Genomic DNA, 20,277 nt, shown 5'->3' on the forward strand with positions numbered 1-20,277 from the left:
CCAGCGGGGCCCAGTAAGTGTACAAATATCCTATCTTAAGCGATGGAACAAACTGAGAACAAGCCACTACCAGAAAATACAAGTTGAGGAAGAACTTAAACTGCTGGTAAAGAACCTAAAACAAAAGAAAGAGAAAGCACCACAAATAAATCAACAACCAGCAACATATTTGATGAAGATTTGATAATATGCCTATGACAATATGAATCGAAAAGCATTTAAGTACTTGTAATGACAGTAATACATGTGACATCCTAACACAGCTTTTGGTGGCACACCTGATTGGCTTATACATAATTCATCGTACAAGCTGCAAATACTTTGCCAAGGACACATACACAAGGTGCGTTCCTCTGAATAAGACATCGCCAGCAGTCATACTACAGTAGATCGCTTACACACTCAGTGGAAAAAGATCCGTTAGATTGCTGTTACACCCCCTTCCTTCACAGCTAGTTACACATTAACCTGATTACTGAGCAAATCTGCTGTGCGTACAATGGGTTGAGATTTCACTTTAAACAGCCTAGCGAGAAATAAAGAATAAACGCAGCAGGCACAAAAAAGTTCTGCACCATAAAAGAAATAATAAACATAAAAATAGCATTATAAATTATAAAAATGACATAAATACACAAAAATAATAAGACAGCATTTTACAAGTGATAAACAACTTAAATAAGTTAGCATTCTCAACAAAACACATGCATCAGAGATTTATGGCCTTACCCCTGGCACAAAAGTGACAATGTTGTATTTCTGATTCTTGATGGCATTTCTGGGGTACTTCTCTTCACATTTCTCAGGATGTCCCAGCCACACTGTCCGAGCCTTCAGCTCTTTCCTCCTGCGACATGTGTGAACCAGACATTCACAACAGCTGCGTGACAGAGACCACGGGAGGAAAAAGATCATCCAGTGATTAGACAAATTCACTTAAAGGAGACACAGTGCTACAGGCGCAGTTCAGGCCTGGATTCCAGTAAACGGTCTTCATTTAAAAATATCCCTGACAGAATAATTAACAAATATCAAGGCTGGTCATAACTCCTAATTTAAGGGTTGTGCTGAAAACCGGTGATTTTGGTGAATGATCACCCTGTTAATCACTTAAAATGCACTTGAAAACCAACACAGACTTTTTGCGGAATTCATCACCAGTCAGGCGTATCCAGTTGATTCCACTTGAAATACAACTGACGTTAATGCAACATTAATGTAAGTGATGTTACAGAGAGTGAAGGCAGCCTAGTTTCACTAGAACTTCGAGCAGACGATACAGAAAACTTCCACTAAGAACATTGACACGGTAGTGCCAGGAAATAGCATAAGAAGAGGCAAATCGCTCTCGAAACCCTCAAAAAGAGCATTTTAATTCGAATGTATTTATGTCAACAAGCAACTCATTTTACTTCCGTAATATAATATACTGTATTTTAATGTACTGAAGAATTAAACAGAGAAAAAACTAGTTAATTTTGATTTCATGTCGACTGAGAATCCTACACATATTGATAATAAAGACAAGCAAAGGTGTGTATAGTTTTTGTGAAGAATGAAAAACTTCATCTAAGGTTCCGGTGTGTTCCATGCAGGCCTAGCGATACCTAAATGGAACAACAAACCTGTAGATGATGTCCTTTGTAACACCCCTGTCAAATAAACCCCTCCCTAGTAATGCTCCGATTCGCTGTGAAGGTCAGAGAGAGCGCCAAACACTTTGTTGACCTTCATATTCATTTTATATTCTAGCGGTTGCCATCCCTGCTGAACGGCGTGACGGTACTCTGCCGGTACTCTGCGCAGTTTACACAGTCATGCCGATTGGTTTGGCTGGCACTGAACTAAATTACATAAACCTTGAAAAAAATATAATAATATTTGTGTTGGCCCCTTTTGTCTCCTGTCTGTAAGTGCCAGCTCCCTGATTCATAAGAGAGATTATTTGCTCAAATGAATGTAGTTCAAATAATAGGGCCGTTTGAATAAGCAGAGTTATTCTGCTTGAATTATTTGTTCATTTCATAATCCTTTGCCTAAGCACACAGAAAATTACTGGAAAGCAGCAAACTGGTCAGCTGTGTGAAATCCCATTTGTTCATTAGGAGAAGGAAAAAAAAAATCAATACCAAGCTTACAATTGAGATGCGCTGCTGATAACCTAGTGCATAAGTGGAGAAGAGTCAAGCACACACTTTCATAACCATAAATTACTAATACATCTTTTAATCACACTTGCGTCACATGTCATTGATGCAACACAAAAGGCACTGAGATATTCTGGGAATGCACGTCCAAATAGACATTGAGCCTATTGATATTGTTGGCTGGATAAGCAAATTTTCGGTTGGCGTGTTTGACCTTCTGACTGATGATGCGCAGAGAGCACCTCAACCAAAAAACACAACCTGTGCTTGTGCATGTATTTCATGCACAGTTACCGGTGCGTTAGAAAGGAGCTGAGCCAACCTGGCACAAGCACTACATACACACACAATAGGCTGCCTAACAATGGTGACATTTTATTAATAAAAGGTGAAGGCCAAGATCTTTTTAAATGTTTTCAGCAAAACATCTATCTATCTATCTATCTATCTATCTATCTATCTATCTATCTATCTATCTATCTATCTATCTATCTATCTATCTATCTATCTATCTATCTATCTATCTATCTATCTATCTATCTATCTATCTATCTATCTATCTATCCATCAGTCTATCTACGAATCTTTTCATCTATCTATCTATCCATCAGTCTATCTACGAATCTTTTCATCTACCTATCTGTCTGTCTGTCTGTCTGTCTATCTACCTATCTATCCATCCATCTACCCGTCTATCTACCTACCCATCTATCTGTCTGTCCGTCTGTTTGTCTATCTATCTAGCTATCCATAAGTCCATCAATCTATCTATCAATCTTTTCATCTACCTACCCATCCATCCATCCATCAGTCTGTTTATGACTGTCTATGACAGTCAATCAATTAACGTTTTTTTTTTAAATCATATTAATAAATATACCAATCAAATTAATCACAAGTAATTACATTTATCAATATGTTCTCATAAAAGCCACCAAATTAAAAAATATCCCTGGCTTATCAACAACTATTAGCTTCCACAATAACGCTTATTATTACAAGCGCGCATTGCAGTTATTTTGTCTGCCACTTTGAAAGCTTCAGCTCTTTTTAAATTTGGATGGATTCTAATTGGCAGTCAATGTTTTTATCATTCATCAGTTAAAAAAAAAACATGCATTCTGAAAGCAATTCCAATGATATCATTCCTCTATGCCGTTATTGTTATAGCTGAGCCTGTGGCGTTGACTTCTCTATTCTCATAGAATTAGAATGATTATGAAAACTTCATAGATGTCCCCCTTGGTGTGAAAGTGCCTTTACATTCAAGAACAATCCATTTGCAGTAGGGTTGCTGCTGTAGTCTGTGTTACCAGTGTTACATAGTGTTCAGCTGAACAATGATTACATTACTTGGCCACTGTAATGTAATTTTTTTATAGAAATACAAACCATTTAGTTCAGTTAGACAATACAATAGACGCCAAAATTATGAACAAAGCGTCTGTTCCGCTCTATATACAGCACGAGTTGCAGAGTGCAACAGGAGTCAGATTTTAGATTTGCAAAAATAACAGATTTTTCGATTAATCGTATTTTTTTAAATGTGGTTGATTCGATATTGATTTTCCGTATGTACTTCCACAAACACCGAACATAATATCTGGTTGACGTTAATCTCATTACTAGTCTTTTCCACTTTTTCACCCTCTTATTTACCTTGCACGAGCGTGACAGTGGGGACCCTGTCATTCATTCTGTCCCGAACATGGTGGATGCAGGTTCGCTTTTCAGCGTCAAAGACGTTCCATGTTGAAGGAACTGCATGGTCACGAAAGTTTATCATTTGCACGCGTTTTCAACCCTAGACTTTTTTTTATGGAAATAAAAACCCATTTAGTTCAGTCAGACAATGGATGCTAAAATTATGAACTAAATGTGTCTGCTCTGCTCCATATACAGCACGAGCTGTAGAGTGCAACAGGAGTCAGATTTCACTTAACACGTGACAAGAGTAAGGACAGATGACTGACAGGATGATGGCAGAGGATTTGGTGCACAACAGATCCTGAGCGTCATTGACAACTGACAATGCACAATGTAGTTTTGGATTCTTGCCACTGTCGCCTTTTGCTTGCTTAGTTGGGGACACTTAATATTCAACAATATTATTGATTTGCCTGCATTGACACCATTGTATGATATGAGAACTGAACTGAGCTGGAAGATTACATCACTGTTTTCTTCAGAGCAGCTGTATAGATAAATGAACTAAATGAATAACTTTTTTACAACAGAAATCCCTATACACAGTACACTTGATCGCGAATTCAAAACTGAAATGAAAAATAAGCAAGCATTAAAAAAAAAAACGATTTCAATAACCCCCATATTGATAGCGGCTCCCTTATGCCCACAAATTATTGGCCATATTGAGTATGCGTGATCGCGATTTAAAAAGGAAAGAGAAAAGCGAGTGCGCATTCAAAAGCAAACCAGTGTTATTGGTAATACCGGTGTTTATAAGTTATTAAGTTTATATACTGGTGTGAAAAATTCCTCACCGTGACATCCCTAATTTGCAGTCGAGTTTTGTAAATATGAGAACAGGTTCTCGCATACCTTCTGTGCTGTTTTTAAATTTTTGGTCTTTTCAGCATTTTTCACCATGAGCCTCACATTTTGAGACACAGCGTCAAGTTTAAAAAGTGGTTGGAGAAGCAAACACTACGTATAACCAGATCATTTGTGAGCACTCAGATATTGAGTATGCAACTTAATGCTTAAATATTAACGTGAGCTCTCATGTAGGCTGTTACCTGATGCACAGGACCTTCCATCCTCCACAGAGGAACCAGCCCAGTCCTCTGTGTCTCTGACTCACTCTGGCTCTGGGCAGAGTCTGATAGTCACTTTCGTCATTTTCGAAAGCTTCCTCTGACATCATCAATGGCATCTCATCAAGGTTTAAGGATTCGTCTTCAATCTGATACCTGAAACATTGTTACAAAAAAGGATGGCATTACACCTCTGGCAAGTTAGGCATCATAATCTTTAGCCAAAATTATAAATGATGTGTAGGATCATTTCTCTTTTATATAAATTAACAAAAAGCTAAATAACCTGCTAAGCTGCAAAAATGGTGTAGGTTTTCTATTTCAAATTAACGTGTCACGTCTCAAATGTAATAAATAGACTGTTTGTTACCCAAAAAATATTCCTACTTTCATTATAACCTATCAAATATAAAAGGACATTATGCAATGACATAAGGACATTTTTAAAGGCGCCTACATGAATGAGTGGAACAACAAAAAAAATGCAGAAGTTAAGGGAACTGTTCCTCTCTCACACTGTGTTCCTCATTTATCGAGACGAGTCTCAAACCCAGATCAGCAGAATGCTATTGTGACACTCTGAAACAGCCGACGTCCCAAGAGGATATCAGCTTCCACCCACACAAAAGCCTGGCCGTTTCTGCACCAGATCCACTTTAGCATTAGCGTCAAAACCTGCAAGCTCCCTTTTCATTTTAGAGTTGTCCGTGGATAGACTTAATTCATGCAATTAGGCCTCTGTGATCACTGTAAACACTGACAGCCTTTTGCAGTTGAACACTGAAATAAGTATAAAAATACGTACCAGATTCAGACCATGCTGACTGAACAGGCCCTCCAAAGCTAGTGATATCGAGTTGGATAAATTATTAAAGAAGCATAATACACTTTTACAATGGCGGACATTAACAACCTACAAACTCCAGTACTAAGGATTTTAAAAGGAACAGTCCCTTTTCTTCTAAAAGAATGAACAGGGCAGAAATAGATTTGAGAGATCAGTTAGTGTGAATCATATTTAATCCTCCGCAAAACACTGAACGCTAACATTGTGTAGTGAAGATTACTGCACTGACTGATAAAAAAAAAGATATTACCATCAAATCTGCTTAACCATCATCAAGTATGTTTGACCTTCTGTTTACCATATTTAATGTGGTCAATGCATGATCAATGTGTGAATAATGGTCTAAATTAAGTATGTTCATCATAATATCAAGTCTCTTGAGAAAACGTGGATTGAAACTGCTTGATTCATATGTTTTTACATAACTATTTCTTTCTGAGTTGTGAATGTTTGGGGGGAATAGACTTTTAATAGAGCGATTGAAATCTCTCAGGTTCCGTTAAAATATCTTCAATTGTGTTTCGAAGATGAACCAGTCTTACGGGTTTGAAACGACATGAGGGTAAATGAGAAAGTCGGACTGGTCGGGATGCTCAAACAATTGACCAACAAATGGCTTAGCTGTAGCCAACGCTGCATAATAATGTATAATTTTTATTATATAAATTAATAAATAAAACTCTTTTTTTTTTTAGTTTGGGGGTGAAATATGGTCCAGACATGTTCTTGACAAGTTCCGTGAGATTCATCATTATAAGAGACTTGCCACAATAGGCAAGTTATTATTGAGGTATGTATGTCAACAAAAGCACATCACTCTGACATGTGTATATGTGGATTTAAGCTTTTGATGTCCATTAAAAATATTTTTTGGTTAAACTGTCTTGACAGTGGTCAAGCAGAAATGGGTGTAATAAAAAAAAGACAACCAAGTAAGCTGACCGTTGTAATCATAAACCGAATCGATACAGTCTAGCGAGGCCGATGTAAGAGATTTGTAGCCTGCAGGCCCACCACTGATATTTGTATTCAATTGTATGATAAAGGAAATCAGATCACCATCAAATCTGGTTAACCACCCATATAGATCAAGAAGGACAACAGAATAAGCAAAGTATGAGCCAAACATTGCTGGTGGTCCAATTAATCTCTCCTAACTGTAGTCAGTTCTTCTGCTCTTCTCTTCCTCCTCAATAAAACAAAACGATTCGCAAAGTTATTATGTGCAATAGCTTTACCCCAAACAATGAAATCAAATTAAGCAATCACTTTGGTTTAGGTCCATACTCTCAAGCAGCAACGCCACAAGTGGTCCTTAGACTGTCAGTATTTGACAAACAGCTGGATGCCATAAATACAGATCCTGTCCGCTGTTAGGCTGTTTATGCGGTTCAGAAAACCCAGATAGACATTAGATTCTAAATTAATATCTTTGCCTCACATAAACCAAGGGAAAAAAGTTTGGATAGAGATATCTTGACAAGTTCGGCATCAGCAGACCATGGCATGTGATGCATACCTAAGGCAAATGAGATGCTGTATGAGATATGCTATAGAAGGAAGAAAGCCTCATATGATGGTCACCAAAAGTTCATGATATGTTCTATGAATGTACTGTGAATTGTGTTTTATGTACCAAATGCACAAGAAGCATTACTTGTGACGTTTAATGAATGTACCTAAGGCTCAGAAGATGTTAGAACATCTGAGCCTTAGGTACATTCATTAAACATCACAAGTAATGCTTCATGCTTCAATTTATATTATGATATGCTCCATAAATGTATGGTACTAACAACTACAGAATAGCTCATAGCCAGAGTAACTTACGCTTCAATGGATGTTGTACCTAAGAAGATGTTTTATGAAAAAGAACCGGAATGACAAATATCTCACATTATATCACGTCTTAATCACCACATGCATCTCTCGGGGAGTCTTGTATCCTCTCGTGTCCTATCAGCTGTAATCTGACACTGACAGCTCGCGCTGCTGAATTTACACTGCCGCTAGACTGTTAGCCCGTTAGCACTCAACCCCGGAACCGTGGTATAAACAAACCCAATATCAAAACATACATTATTATAACAACTCAACTGACTGCATTGTGTTAAAAAAGAGGTGTTTAAGATCAATATCCAACCGTCTACATACCTGGCAGGTCTGCCAGCATTATAATACCCAGTTTTTCTCGAATTCGTCCGTAGAGGATTCAAAAGGATGCTGTCTGCCATCTTTACTTGGTTACGTATGAATGTCGTCACGTCCGGACCTGGAAGTGAGGGAAATATCTGCTGTAATCTGGAAATATGGTTTTGAAGGTATTTTATTTTTATTTAAGTGTATTTTAAGTGTGTTACTAACTTGGTTAAATTAATTGGCTATCTTTGGTTATTTCACACTAGGCATATTAGGCCTACCATTGTTGTATTGCTGTTTTTGAGATTTGACTTCCCAAATGAGACCAAGATTTTGCATTCAAATAACAGTAATATAATTATTTGATTAATTATATATTTTTTAAATAACACTGTTAATAACAATGTCTGCCTAAAGTTAGTCTCAACACAGACACACACACAGAGAGACAGAAAGAGATAGAGAGTGAAGCCTTTCCCATATACTCTCATATAGCCTACAATAAAAGGTGACACAAACAAAATATTTTGTTTGAGATTTATTTATTGAGGGTGGCAGCAATATTGCATCTTAGAAATAAATCCAGTTCAGTCAGTGTGTTTGAGAGACCACCTCAATTGTTCCATGAAAAAATACTGATGTTCAGACAGAAAAGAAAACCTGGTGTACTTTTTATTCATTATAACATATCTGAGTACAAAAATAGTGTCTCATTTTCATGCAGAGGACACATCAAATACCCCGTCCCTTTTCACCATTACCTATTTTATGAAAAAAACTGCTCATTCATATTTTTGTATGTTTTTCTCCCATCACTAAACAATATATTATTTAAGGAAAATAGCACTACAAAATAAAATAAAAAAACACTAAAATGACCTGACATGACACGCTTAGTAAATAAGACATAAGCTACCATTACAGACAAGTATATTGTTTCACTTTTTTTTTCTTTTCCCGTGTTCAAAAATGTTTCTGGAAACATTTATTTAGTTTGTTCTTAATAGGAAAACACTTCTAAATTTTGAAATAGAATAGTCCCCCAACACGTTCGGATGCATCACAAGGCCTGATAACTATACTTTAAACTGAAGTGTAAAGGTGTTTTTAATGCAAGATCTTTATTAGCACTCATATTATACTTCATAGTCTCAATGTTGGCCCACTAATTAATTTAGCATGTAAAAAGTAAATAAGGCAGAAAACAGCATAAAACACATAATCAGAATTAATAACATAATAACATAGGCTGGTATAAGATGAAACGTTTGATTGTTGATGGCAGCTAAAATGACACTAGCTTTCATGGTGGTGTACTTAATTTGCATGAAAATAAACGGTTTGCATCTAATGCATAGCAGCAAAGCAGTGGGATGTTAAAGAAGAATACATCTCTTTTCAAAAACTCTGAAATGTCTCTTTATCTTTTGCTCGGGGATTTAAGTTACATACTTTCAGCTGTAGCTATATTAAGACCACAGTGTGGGAATGAAAAGTTTCTATTATATATGCAAACATGTTCCCTTTCCCATGAATTGAGCAATGTTTGACAGCAAAATCAGAGGATAAAACTAAATAAAATAAAATACATATTTACAACATAAAATAATCATTTTATCTCAAAGCAATGCCCTTGAATCAAGTGTAAGGTTTCAGTCAGTGGACATAATTGAAAAACTAACCGTGGCCTCAGTTTAAACAATAAAATAAAATAAAAACAAGTGCCATTATAGTATAAGCATCTTTTCCCACATGAATCAAGCACATTCTAAAGAGTTTATTCAGATTTTCAAAAATCAAGACACGTTTATTTTCAATGTTCCTTATGCAAGGAGAAAGAATATGTCATCTTTACTTTAATTGATTCCGATGTCTTTTTTGTCCTCAATCATCATGGAGAAGTGTTGTCCAGTACCCCTTTCTAAGCCTGTTTTTTCCATGGCTGTGATTGGTGGGCTGTTTCCAGTGCTAGCCTTGTCCGTGGGCACAGTAATGGCAGGAAGCTGGGGGACTCCTCCACTCTGAATGACGGATATTTCATTGTTCCTCATTGCTAAGCCATTAGTTATAGCTGCTGCATATCGGCTCCAGAAGTTTTGGTCCACATTCATGGCCCGCGCTGCTAAATCCTTCTGAAACGCTTCGCTGAATTTCAGGGCATCACCGCCCAGAAGGGCAATTGGGTTTTCCACAGACAATCGTCTACCTCTACGGGCAGGAGTGTTATTCCACATATGGGTGCCCATGTGCACCTGTTGACAAACAGAAATTAAAGAGAAATCAATGACAGATATTTGTACGCTCTTTGTGGCAGATGTGTGTATTAAATCTGTAAAGAATGTTTTTAAAAAAATGACCACCATGATGTTGTGATGACCGTCATGTGTATTTGCATTGTTGTTGTTTTATTATTATTTATTTTATTTTTGCCTTTAATTGACAGAATGGTGGAGGACTGAAAGGAAACGTGCACAACAGCTTTTGACATGTTGGGAGCAACTCACAACTCCAACACTGCTAAGCATTACATGAAAATTATCAAATAAAAACTGATTTGAAAAGTGCATCTGTTTCATTTATATAAGCTGTTCACTATTTCACAAGTATTCATTATTATACTTGTGAATAAATGAACATCTGAAATAACATAATCAATAATGATCACATACCTTGAGATTACCCTTGGTTGTGAACGCTCGACCGCAGACAGAGCAGCCGAAAGGTTTTTCGCCTGTGTGTGTGCGCTCGTGGATCTGCAAGGCGCTGGCAGAAGAGAAGTTCTTCCCACATGCACTGCAGTTGTGTTGCTTAGGGGTCCGTCGGGGAGGGGGTGGTCCAGTGAGTGTGGTGACGCCCGGTATCATCACCTCAGAGCGTGAGGTGGGAGACTGCAGGCCAAATGCAGGGAAAGGCCCTTCTTTTAGCATGTATGGTCTACTGCAAGCACTCATCTCCAGTTTCACTGCAGTCGGCGAATTTTTTGTATCCTGTTCAGTAAACCTTTGAGCATTTTCTGACAATAAAAATAAAAAATAAGAATAAAAATTAACACTGAAATCAAATAAACAAATACTGCAATACTATGCATTAAGTGTTTAAGGGGAAATGTGTAATGGCCTTGCAAAGCCAAACAGAATTGCAGAAGTATATTTTTTAAATTTGTAATAATTAATAATCATTTAATCATTTAAATATATTAATATATTTTTTAACTTTTTTCTACAAACACTCCCCTGTCCTCCATTACTTAAACAAACAGACCAGTCCAGCCCCAAACTCGAACCATTAACTGAGCTATATTGCGGTGCTGGGCAATGTGTAGCACCACAGTGTTTACACATTTCAGGTGAATTGAATACGGCTTACTTACAGTTGTCTATGCATATTTAGCTAGGGTAGGAATTTAGAAAACAAACTTCACCATTTAAGTAATTAAATTTACACTAAATATATATATATATATTATATATACATAATATATATATATGTTCAGTTTACTTAAAAATAAGTCCAAGTTAAACAATTTTTGAACATTTTACCACAAATGAATTTCATTACGTTCAAATCACTTACATTTGTAAAACAGACGTTAACTTAATCCTTTGTGTTGAGACTGCATAAATCATTTTTGTTGACATTATTAACTGGACAGTGGACTTCTGATTCCCAACATGCTTTACATAGACTGTATTATGAGAGTAAATGGTATCTAAGAGTTATTTGATGTTTATGAGTAAAGGGAAATTATGTTATGTTAAAGTTTCTGTGTGGTTACTTATGTGCTGAAGAGTGTAGCTTGTGCTTAGGTTGTGGGCTACATGACGACTATGGTGTGTGTTGTTTCAGTCAGTACTGACAGTACTGAGACCAATCTCTTCTTATTTGATCATTCCATATATAATAATACATATATATTTAGTATGCTAACATGCACTAATGCTAGCTAGAATGTATCTAACACAAGAACTTAAATTTAGGTTTGTTCAACAAAACATTACTTGTATTTTCTGGGCCCTAGAGGTGTTTTGACATGCCCTGACATTAGTGCTTATTTCAGTTATTCTTGTCTTGTTGTGCTAACCTAAAATAATTGTGTGGAAAAGCTTTCCTCAGTTTAATTAATTGAACAAATCAATTTTAAGGGTGTTTTGTCATATAGCAGTTTATGCTTACCATGTTCCTTGCTGAAACATTGCACGTTGAAAGGGTTTTCTTTCTTTACTGTAGACTTGATAGGCTGTATTCCTGTTTGATTAAGAGTCACCCCATTGACAGTGTTTGCTGCAATACAATCTGTTGTTTCAGATTTTACTATAGCTGTTTCCTCAGGGATTTTAGAGGAGAGGTTCAGAGAGACTGGGTGCTCATGTAGGCCTTCAGGTTGACTGTTGAGATAGGATGGAATGTGAATAGAACTAGATGAATGTGGCATTAATCTAGTTCCCATGCTATGGTTCTCCATCTCACCAGTGGTGATCAAGCCTAGAGCATGAAGATCATTATCCATAGGTCCGTACTTGACCATCTTTTTTCCATTTGATTGGCTGAGACTGATGGATGAGTCACTCCTTACATTTTGAGATTCTGATACACTGGTTGACAGAGATGAGATAGGTGGTGGACTGTCTGAAAAAGAGCTCAGGGTGTTTTCACTGTTCTCCACAACATCCGCTTCTTCTTCAAATGAAATATCATCAAGACAGTCGTCATCATAAGTGCTCATGCTGTCGAAACTCTCCATATCTGTGTCTTTCTCGTAGATGGTTTCTGCCAAAGGAGTGTTTGGAATCTGCCCACCCATGTGCATGCGTATATGCTGCTGTAACACAACAGCATTTGTGAATTTTTTCTGACAGATCGGGCATGAATGTTGAATCCGAAGAGGAGGCTTTGCACGGTGGACACCAAAGTGAGTCTTCAAGTTACCCTTTGTGGTGAATGCTCGTCCACAAACCTTGCATTTAAATGGTCTCTCCCCTGTATGGATGCGGTAGTGCATCTTCAGCGCGCTCTGACAGCTAAGCACGCGGTGGCAGATTACACACTGATTGGGATCCATCATCTTCTTGTCAATGTTTTCCACAAGCTGTTGGAGCTTCGATGTCTCAGATGTTTGCATAGAGTCTTGGAGACCACCAAATGGGAACTTGGCCCTGAACTGATCTGAGATGAGTGGAGGAGAGGGTGACTTATTAACAGCTGAAGGAACATCAGTGGACTCTGATACATTCCCCTTAACAGGTGTTTCTGTCGACATGGATTGTGAAAGCAGGCTGTTGGAGTTGTTACCGTTTCTAGTCATACTGTTTGATGGCAGGTGCACTTCCTCTGTATTGAAGCTGTTTGTGATCTCTTCTTCTCTGATTGATTTAGGGGAGGCCGCAATGGTAGACATATCTGTCTCAGTGCCGGTGGGATTGGGTGACGATGGGGCAAGTTCACCTCTGGCTGGTGATGGCCTATGTGGAGATCTTTCAGAGGGTGTGCTTGTAAATGAATCACTTAAGCTTTCAATAATTGGTACTGTGGGCGGCAACTGCAGACCCATTGAGGATGGCACAGTTGGAAGAACAGGTTTGCTGTCTAACCAAGTAGGTCCTGCCTTCTCTGGAGGAAAAGACATCCCATAGGGAATCCCAGAACTGGTAGGGATATTGTCAAGATACTCCGGGACTGGGTACGGGTTCATCTGGACATGAGGGTACTTCTCCTTGTGCCTTTGGAAGTGGACTTTGAGGTTTCCCTTTGTTGAGAAACGGTTGCCACAAATGTTGCATTTGAAGGGCCTCTCACCTGTGTGTGAGCGCAAATGGATCTGCAAGGCGCTGTCACTTCCAAACACTTTAGCGCAGAACCTACACTTGTGCTTAAAGAATGGGTCCTCAGAACTGGGCTTGTTGTCAAAAATGGAGACGCCGGGCAGTTTGCCCTTACGGTGCTTCATCATAGCAGCAAGTGGGTCTAATGCACTGGCAGTGGCTGCAATGCTGGCCAGTGGATTGGGAAATATGACTCCGTTGGGAGGGCTTTGAGGTAGTAATGGTAGGTTGGCAGAAGGGCTAAGGAGGCTACTCTGGCAAGCTGATAGTGGACTGGGAGTGCTGACGGACTGGGTGTTACTAACGTTAGAGAGCGATCCACTACAAGTGGGTAAGAGCGGGGAAGCCCCGCTGTAGCTGAAGAGATGAGGGCTGGAGCTTGTTAAGGAAGTAGTGGCACTCTCTAATGCTCTAGAGCCGATTTGTCCACTGCTTGGCTGGGAAGACAGCAACGGTGGTCTCGAAAGCATAGACGCCTGGGATACAGAGGCATGCCCATTCACTGCAGAGGGCATGACCCCAGATAATGGAAGTACAGGGGGTGGAGCGATGCCCTGGAAATTGTAAGTGTTCGAGTCAGAGGGCAGGCTTTTTGAGGCAGGATTAAGGGCGGCTTGCGTAGGCTGCCTATTCATTACAGCGACCTGGCTGCGGATCTGCTCAATGAGCTGCAATTGCTGAACCTGCTGCTGCTGCAGCGCCATCAACTGCTCCAGAATCATGGGTATCGCAGCTGAGTTCAGCTTGCCTGCAGACCCTGCACAGTGAATGCTCTGGGAAAACTGAGCAACGGCAACTCGGGTGCTGTGAAGAATCTCCAGGGTCACATTGGTGCTGGGCATGTCATAGTGATTCGTTGTAGGTGGTGCAGGAGAAGAGGTGTGGTTTTCATTGTCAAGTTGTAGAGGGCTGAGGTTTGATGTTTTATGCTCGGGCAAACTTATATCCATTTGTTCATCCAGGTCGATGATGTGGGTTTCCTCAGGCATCTCGTCGACTTTCTCAGCCAGCTCGGTGTTGAGCTCGCTGGCCTCCATTTCTGCTGAGTCACTGTGGGCACTCAAAAGGGACTCTGTCGGTGATTCCCGGCAAATGGCCTTCTCTTCATTCTCTTTTACTATCAGCACAGGGGGGTCTTCCGTGCACTTCTGTTGGTGCTCCAGCATTTCGGACCACTTGAAGAATTCAGCACAGCACCTCTCACACACGTGTGTCTCTTCACCCCCGCTGCGGCTCTCTGTGCCACTGTCCTCCTCATCGCCTCCCCTCAACCGAAGTGCTGGGAGATAAAGACACAGAGAGAAAGCGTGTGAATAGAAATTTCTGAGATGATAGATTTTTCACAGCTATTCTTGGAGGAGTGAACAATATAGATAAACTAAATCAATTGTACCACTTTACCAATTACTGAAAGCCAGCCTCTTTGTGCTCATGCTCCAAAGACTCAGATGATAATTTTCTTTGCACAATCCATCAAATTATGCGACCTATCTATTGAATATACGGGAGCTTAATGAAATTCTATAGGGGATATTGATTTCCAATGTTTTTATACAATTCACAGCTGCACTGTCAGTTGAGGGCAAATTGAGTCTTTGATTGACTAATCTGAACTCTCCATTGCTATCAAACACTCTTATTTCCTGATGAATTTGAAGAACTAATTCCTCCACTTGACATTGTTGAGTGAAACATATATCTCTCACTGCTAAAGATGTACAACCTTGAAAAATGGTTTCAGCTTTAAAAGTGTAAACATGCACAATTAACTTCAAACTGTTTTAAATCATGCCATATTTGATCATTTTAAAAAAAGAAAAAAAAAACTGTAAAAATGAAAAAAGAATCTGTCCTTTCACTAGAAGTCAAAGCATGCAGTGCTATCTTAATAAATCTGTTAAGCGCCATTTTCTCATGGAATCAGTATAACGACAAGAATATTATTAAGTGTAAAGTATATCAATAATGAGCAAGAATATACAACTTAAAAAAAGTTGTTTAAAAAATCAAAGTGTAATGATCATGAGAGCCAAAAATATTATATTTGTCTTAAAATAAATCAGCAGCATTTGATGGGATTTTTGTTCTGATGTTTTAATTTAGACAGCACATAAAATACCTAGGTTACATCAAGTTCAGATAAGATCTTAAACTGTTTTGTCATTGGTTCACTGGTGAGCACTTAAGGGGTTGTTTTTGAGTAATTTATGCAGAAATATTCAGAGGAAAATATAAACAGAAATAGTTTTACACATAAAAGGTTTAGTGAGATGGCAAAGTGTGTGAGTAAACAGAAATCTTCCTATATTTTCAGCCTGTTTCTATTTGTGTGTGAGTGTTTTTTTTCTTTATCTTTTAATAGTTTTTTTTTTATAAAAGATGCCATGGAAGATTGTATAGGTGTATTCGCTGTATGATTACCCATCGTTATCGACTTGATAGCCACACTGAATGTTTATGACATCAGCGTTTAAGAATAATATTGGATAAAATTTTCTGGAAAAGAGACAGCGAGAAATTAAATGAGTGAAGAGAGGTTGACAGAATATCTCAAATAATTTTATGGTCAGGTGTTGTTTGCGTATCTTCTCAGTTTTTGTGAGCCTTCCTCAGAGGAGTTACAATGTGGGTCATTTGCTCGTCTAATTCCAGTAACTGTGTGGGTGGTCTGAAAAACTCTTAACACCGAAAGGTGAGAGCTAACTGAAACTGATCTAGTGAGACGACCAATTAACTTAAGGCCATGCCACAAATCATCTTAAAATGTTCATACATTAGTTCACATATATTAGCATTCACTGAATAGTCCAAATAGATTTACAAAGAAAAAATATATACTATGGCAAAACCCCATGCAGTGAAAAGACGGACAAAACTGTGATCATGATCATCATTTTTTTTTTTAAAGCAATAAGAAAAAAGGCATTTGTGGGGCCCTACTACATCAGCCTCTACAAAGATGAAAAAACTTGGGAGATTCCTAGGGTGCTCAGTTGGTAACCGTGGTTTTGTTAGCTAGCTGGATCATTTCGACATGAGACAGACAAAGGTTAGAACATAAGAGTTTTAAAATAAATTTCTCAGACCCCAAAAGAAGAAAGCTAAAATGCTATTAGACAATCGTTACGGTAGAGGCCTGATGAATGGCGAACTGAAAGACGTACAAGGGCAAACACGAAAGTCAATTGTGTTGGCGTCGACAAAATGAGAGAAAAGTACCTATTGCATACATGGATAACACTCTGAAGTCAAATCATCATGATTTATTTTTTTATTTTTAAATTAATTTAGAATATAACATAATTTTATATTCATTTAAGTAGAAATGAAGAAATGTATATGCCAATTAGTCTTTTAACTAATTGCAGATGGTGTAAGTAAGCCATAAGTTACATAAGTTTGTTAATAATATTTTTTGAATGATAATAATATGTATTGAAATGCCCATGTGTTTGAGCTTGCTCTGAAATTTCTGCACTTACTGTACATTAATTTGAGTAATTTTCAGAATACATACAACAGATGTTTTATGTTCTGAAAAAATAGTTAATTTGTTCAAAGTTTAAAAAAACTCCCATATGCAATTATTTGCTTATTGACTAAAGGAGTCATTTTTTATTAACTTGTTAAAAAAAATAAATAAAGAAAACTAACCCACAGCTTAAATTTGTGTATACTAAATGATCAAGAATCAAGATTTAAACATTATGCTAATTATTTCTACATCAATATTGTTGCATCAGGTTTTCACTTCAAATTCTTTACTCTTCTAACAGATTAGGCCTGATTATAATGGATTCGTCTGATTAAAACTGATCTGAAGAACAATAAACGTCTTTCACTGTCTGATTTCAACCTATACCCTGATTCAGTTCTTTTAGTTCGATCTTTGTGTTGCAGTAAATACTTCAACGCGATTTAAATAAAGACACAACTTCGACACCAGACCAAGTGTGAGGCTTTTTCATAAGTAACTTCATTACCATGACAAAAGGAATTATTCTCACGCAAACAGACGAATGTTGAAGGTTTTGTTTGGGTCTTGCAATGGGACACTTTTGTATGGTTTGCAGATCTTTTATTTTGGTGCTTTATCAAAAGCACAAATAGCCTAGATGCACAACTCTAATCTACCGTTACTGATTATAATTAATAATTCATTTTAAATCATGTTAAATCAAACTATACACGAAATACAAAAATAAATAAATATAGGCCCTATAGCCTACGTGAACAGTTTAAGCAAATTGAATAAAAAATAATGAGAGCATTTTATGTCCATAAATGTTTAATTATGTTTAATGAATTTAACAGAAATTGTTAGTTAACAGCTAGAAGACTGGAAAGACTAGAAATTACGACTGCATTATTTAGTGGGGGAAAAAAAAAGTCTTCGGCATTTTTTTCAAATGACACATAATCAACGTTTGACACGAAATTTCCGAAAGCACATATTTGTAGGTTTCATGTAGGCTAGCCTACTATATAAACACACTTAACTTGTGATTTATGAAACACTTAAAAATAAAGGTTCGAATAGAATTTTACAATCATGTCATAAGACAACCACAAGTAGCTAACTTTTTATTCTCTGGTTCTTTAGAGAACGCACTGGTGTTTTAAAGAACAACCCTAACTTTTTATATTAAAAAGGCTCTTTGTTGGACGTAGCAACCATCGAAGAACGTTATTTTTAAGGGTGTAAAACTTTGCCTTGAGTTCCGTATAGTCTACTTGAACTGAACACAGCATCGTTTAAACTTACATGCTAATCAAGTTCTTTTTATATTCCCCGATTCTCTCAAATTGTTCATTCTATATAATAGCCAATGTTCTATAGGCGATCGTGTCTTCAGCACTACTCAAAATTAACAACATCGCGTAATTCTGACAAAAGAAACTTGTTTGTATCTAAAGAGCCGAATAAAAGATTCGTATTTCAATTCACATACCGTTATCCGGACTTTTGTCCGACTGTGTTCCTTCTTCGTCCGACCTGAGATGCTGAGGTTTCGCTTGCTTTCTTCGGGACATGTCTCTGCGCTTCGCGTCGGCGCTCCGATCTGCAGAAACATCGGACGCTGGCAGTCCCGTACAGTCCCGGGGTCAGTGAATAAGAGATATTAGATGTTGTTACCGTTGTGCAGATTGCGCATGTCGGCGTTATAATGATAGAGGGTCATGTATTACGTTGCGCTGCATGAGGGATTGGCCGCGCGCCAGTAGACACTCTCTCTGGATATGGAAATGAGGGATGGACTGAGTAATTAGCCCGTTTCACTTCCTCACTTTTCCCCCTTTTGCTCTCTGTTCACGTAGGACCACAAACTGGACGCAAACAAGTGCGTCTACAGCTCTGGTGGCACTTCACATGGCGTAAAGTCCATCCGTAGTTTGTTAAACATCACCGTAAGTACGGAAAACCAGTCTTGTCACGCTCACACGCCTTCTTTTCAAATAAATGACAGTATGAATAACAGTCAAGCACCTCTCAGGCTATTTCAGAGTGTATTGATTCTAGTTTCAGCATATTCCTCTCTTAAATAAGTTGTTTAATTGTTAATATGCAAGATAAGTTTGTTGTGACGGCGAATATTAGCCTATATTTTGCTTTTGGTTGTTTTTTTATTTGAGGGGTTCTGGGAGTGTAAATAAAGCTTAAACCCCCAGAGTCAACGTCAAAACAAAATGTTGAGGGTTTTTAAATGTATATATTCTTTCAAACAATGTTTCATTAACCACAAAAGTTAGATTAGAGTGCTAGACGCTAACGTCTCGTTCGCCTGAGGAGGTCACCATAGCAACAGTATGCTGCTCCAGCGCTTTCCGTTAGAATCTGTATGGGACGGTACGTCGCTAAACAAAAGTAACTGCCAGCATTTATGGCTTTCTATACATTTACATACCACACAGAAAAACAGTTTTTTTTTACTTTCCACGTTTCTTTTTTTTAAAAGTTTTTGTATTAGGGAAAAAGAATTCGGTTGCGCGAGATGAACCACGCGCGGAAAATCCAGAAAGTTAGCCTACTGAGGGGACGTCGAAGAACGTTATCGAATGATTCGCAGACTGTTATCGAATGATTCGCAGACTGTTTATTAAGTAGGCTATTGACAACAAACACTGTTCGTTCTGTTCTCTGTTCTCCGTCTGCTTCTCACTCATGCCGAGGACGCATCCTCCAAATAGTTCATCCAATTCAAAACTATATGCGCTTTCTTGCAGATTCCAGAGTCCCATAAGGTGGATGTCTTGATGCAGGAGCTGCACTGAAAAGTGTTCGCTGATATTGAGCTGAAAATGTGCGTGTAAAACCCAGCAGAAGCCCTGGAGAAAGGCAGAAGGGCTGTTCTGTGTAAGCTTATTGCATTAGGCGACCACTAGGATATCACAGAATGACGGACCCCTATTCAACCTGCTCTTTTTCCTGTTAACCTTTCGCATAACTTCACATCTGTTATGATAGCCTACTGAATAAAAAAGAAGAAGGATATAGCACTTATTTTTTTGATCTGTGGTGTAGCACCTTATACATTTAAAACAGTTAA

At 38.0% G+C, this 20,277-nt stretch overlaps 2 protein-coding genes across 3 annotated transcripts in view; both read right to left on the reverse strand.

Annotated features, from left to right (window-relative positions):
- atp9b (ATPase phospholipid transporting 9B) overlaps nucleotides 1–8,019 on the reverse strand; it is a 53,208-nt gene extending 45,189 nt beyond the window's left edge. For both annotated transcript variants that reach the window (XM_056250702.1, XM_056250701.1), the window contains exons 1-4: nucleotides 7,926–8,019; nucleotides 4,907–5,080; nucleotides 730–880; nucleotides 2–115 (exon numbers count right to left, since the gene is read on the reverse strand). In XM_056250702.1, coding sequence (XP_056106677.1) covers nucleotides 2–115; nucleotides 730–880; nucleotides 4,907–5,080; nucleotides 7,926–8,005 — 519 coding nt within the window. In that variant the 5' untranslated portion in view covers nucleotides 8,006–8,019. The remainder of the gene's footprint in view (nucleotide 1; nucleotides 116–729; nucleotides 881–4,906; nucleotides 5,081–7,925) is intronic.
- An 853-nt stretch (nucleotides 8,020–8,872) lies between these two features.
- Nucleotides 8,873–19,280, reverse strand: sall3b (spalt-like transcription factor 3b). Its single transcript, XM_056250703.1, has 4 exons — nucleotides 18,682–19,280; nucleotides 12,084–15,008; nucleotides 10,580–10,923; nucleotides 8,873–10,162 (listed from the first exon to the last, which is right to left on the reverse strand). The coding sequence occupies exons 1-4, from the start codon at nucleotides 18,761–18,763 to the stop codon at nucleotides 9,767–9,769; spliced, it is 3,747 nt and encodes a 1,248-aa protein (XP_056106678.1). The 5' UTR covers nucleotides 18,764–19,280; the 3' UTR covers nucleotides 8,873–9,766.
- Nucleotides 19,281–20,277: the final 997 nt, after the last annotated feature.

Source organism: Rhinichthys klamathensis, unplaced genomic scaffold (genome assembly GCF_029890125.1).
Source record: "Rhinichthys klamathensis goyatoka isolate OS25496 unplaced genomic scaffold, OSU_Roscu_1.1 h1tg000073l_1, whole genome shotgun sequence".
Classification (NCBI taxonomy): Eukaryota; Metazoa; Chordata; class Actinopteri; order Cypriniformes; family Leuciscidae; genus Rhinichthys; species Rhinichthys klamathensis.

Coding starts and splice junctions, on each gene's coding strand:
- sall3b (XM_056250703.1), bottom strand. CDS start 18,763: ATGTCCCGAAGAAAGCAAGCGAAACCTCAGCATCTCAGGTCGGACGAA. Junction 15,009..18,681: donor GGACAAAAGTCCGGATAACG/GTATGTGAATTG, acceptor TTTATCTCCCAG/CACTTCGGTTGAGGGGAGGC. Junction 10,163..10,579: donor CAACCAAGGGTAATCTCAAG/GTATGTGATCAT, acceptor GTTTGTCAACAG/GTGCACATGGGCACCCATAT.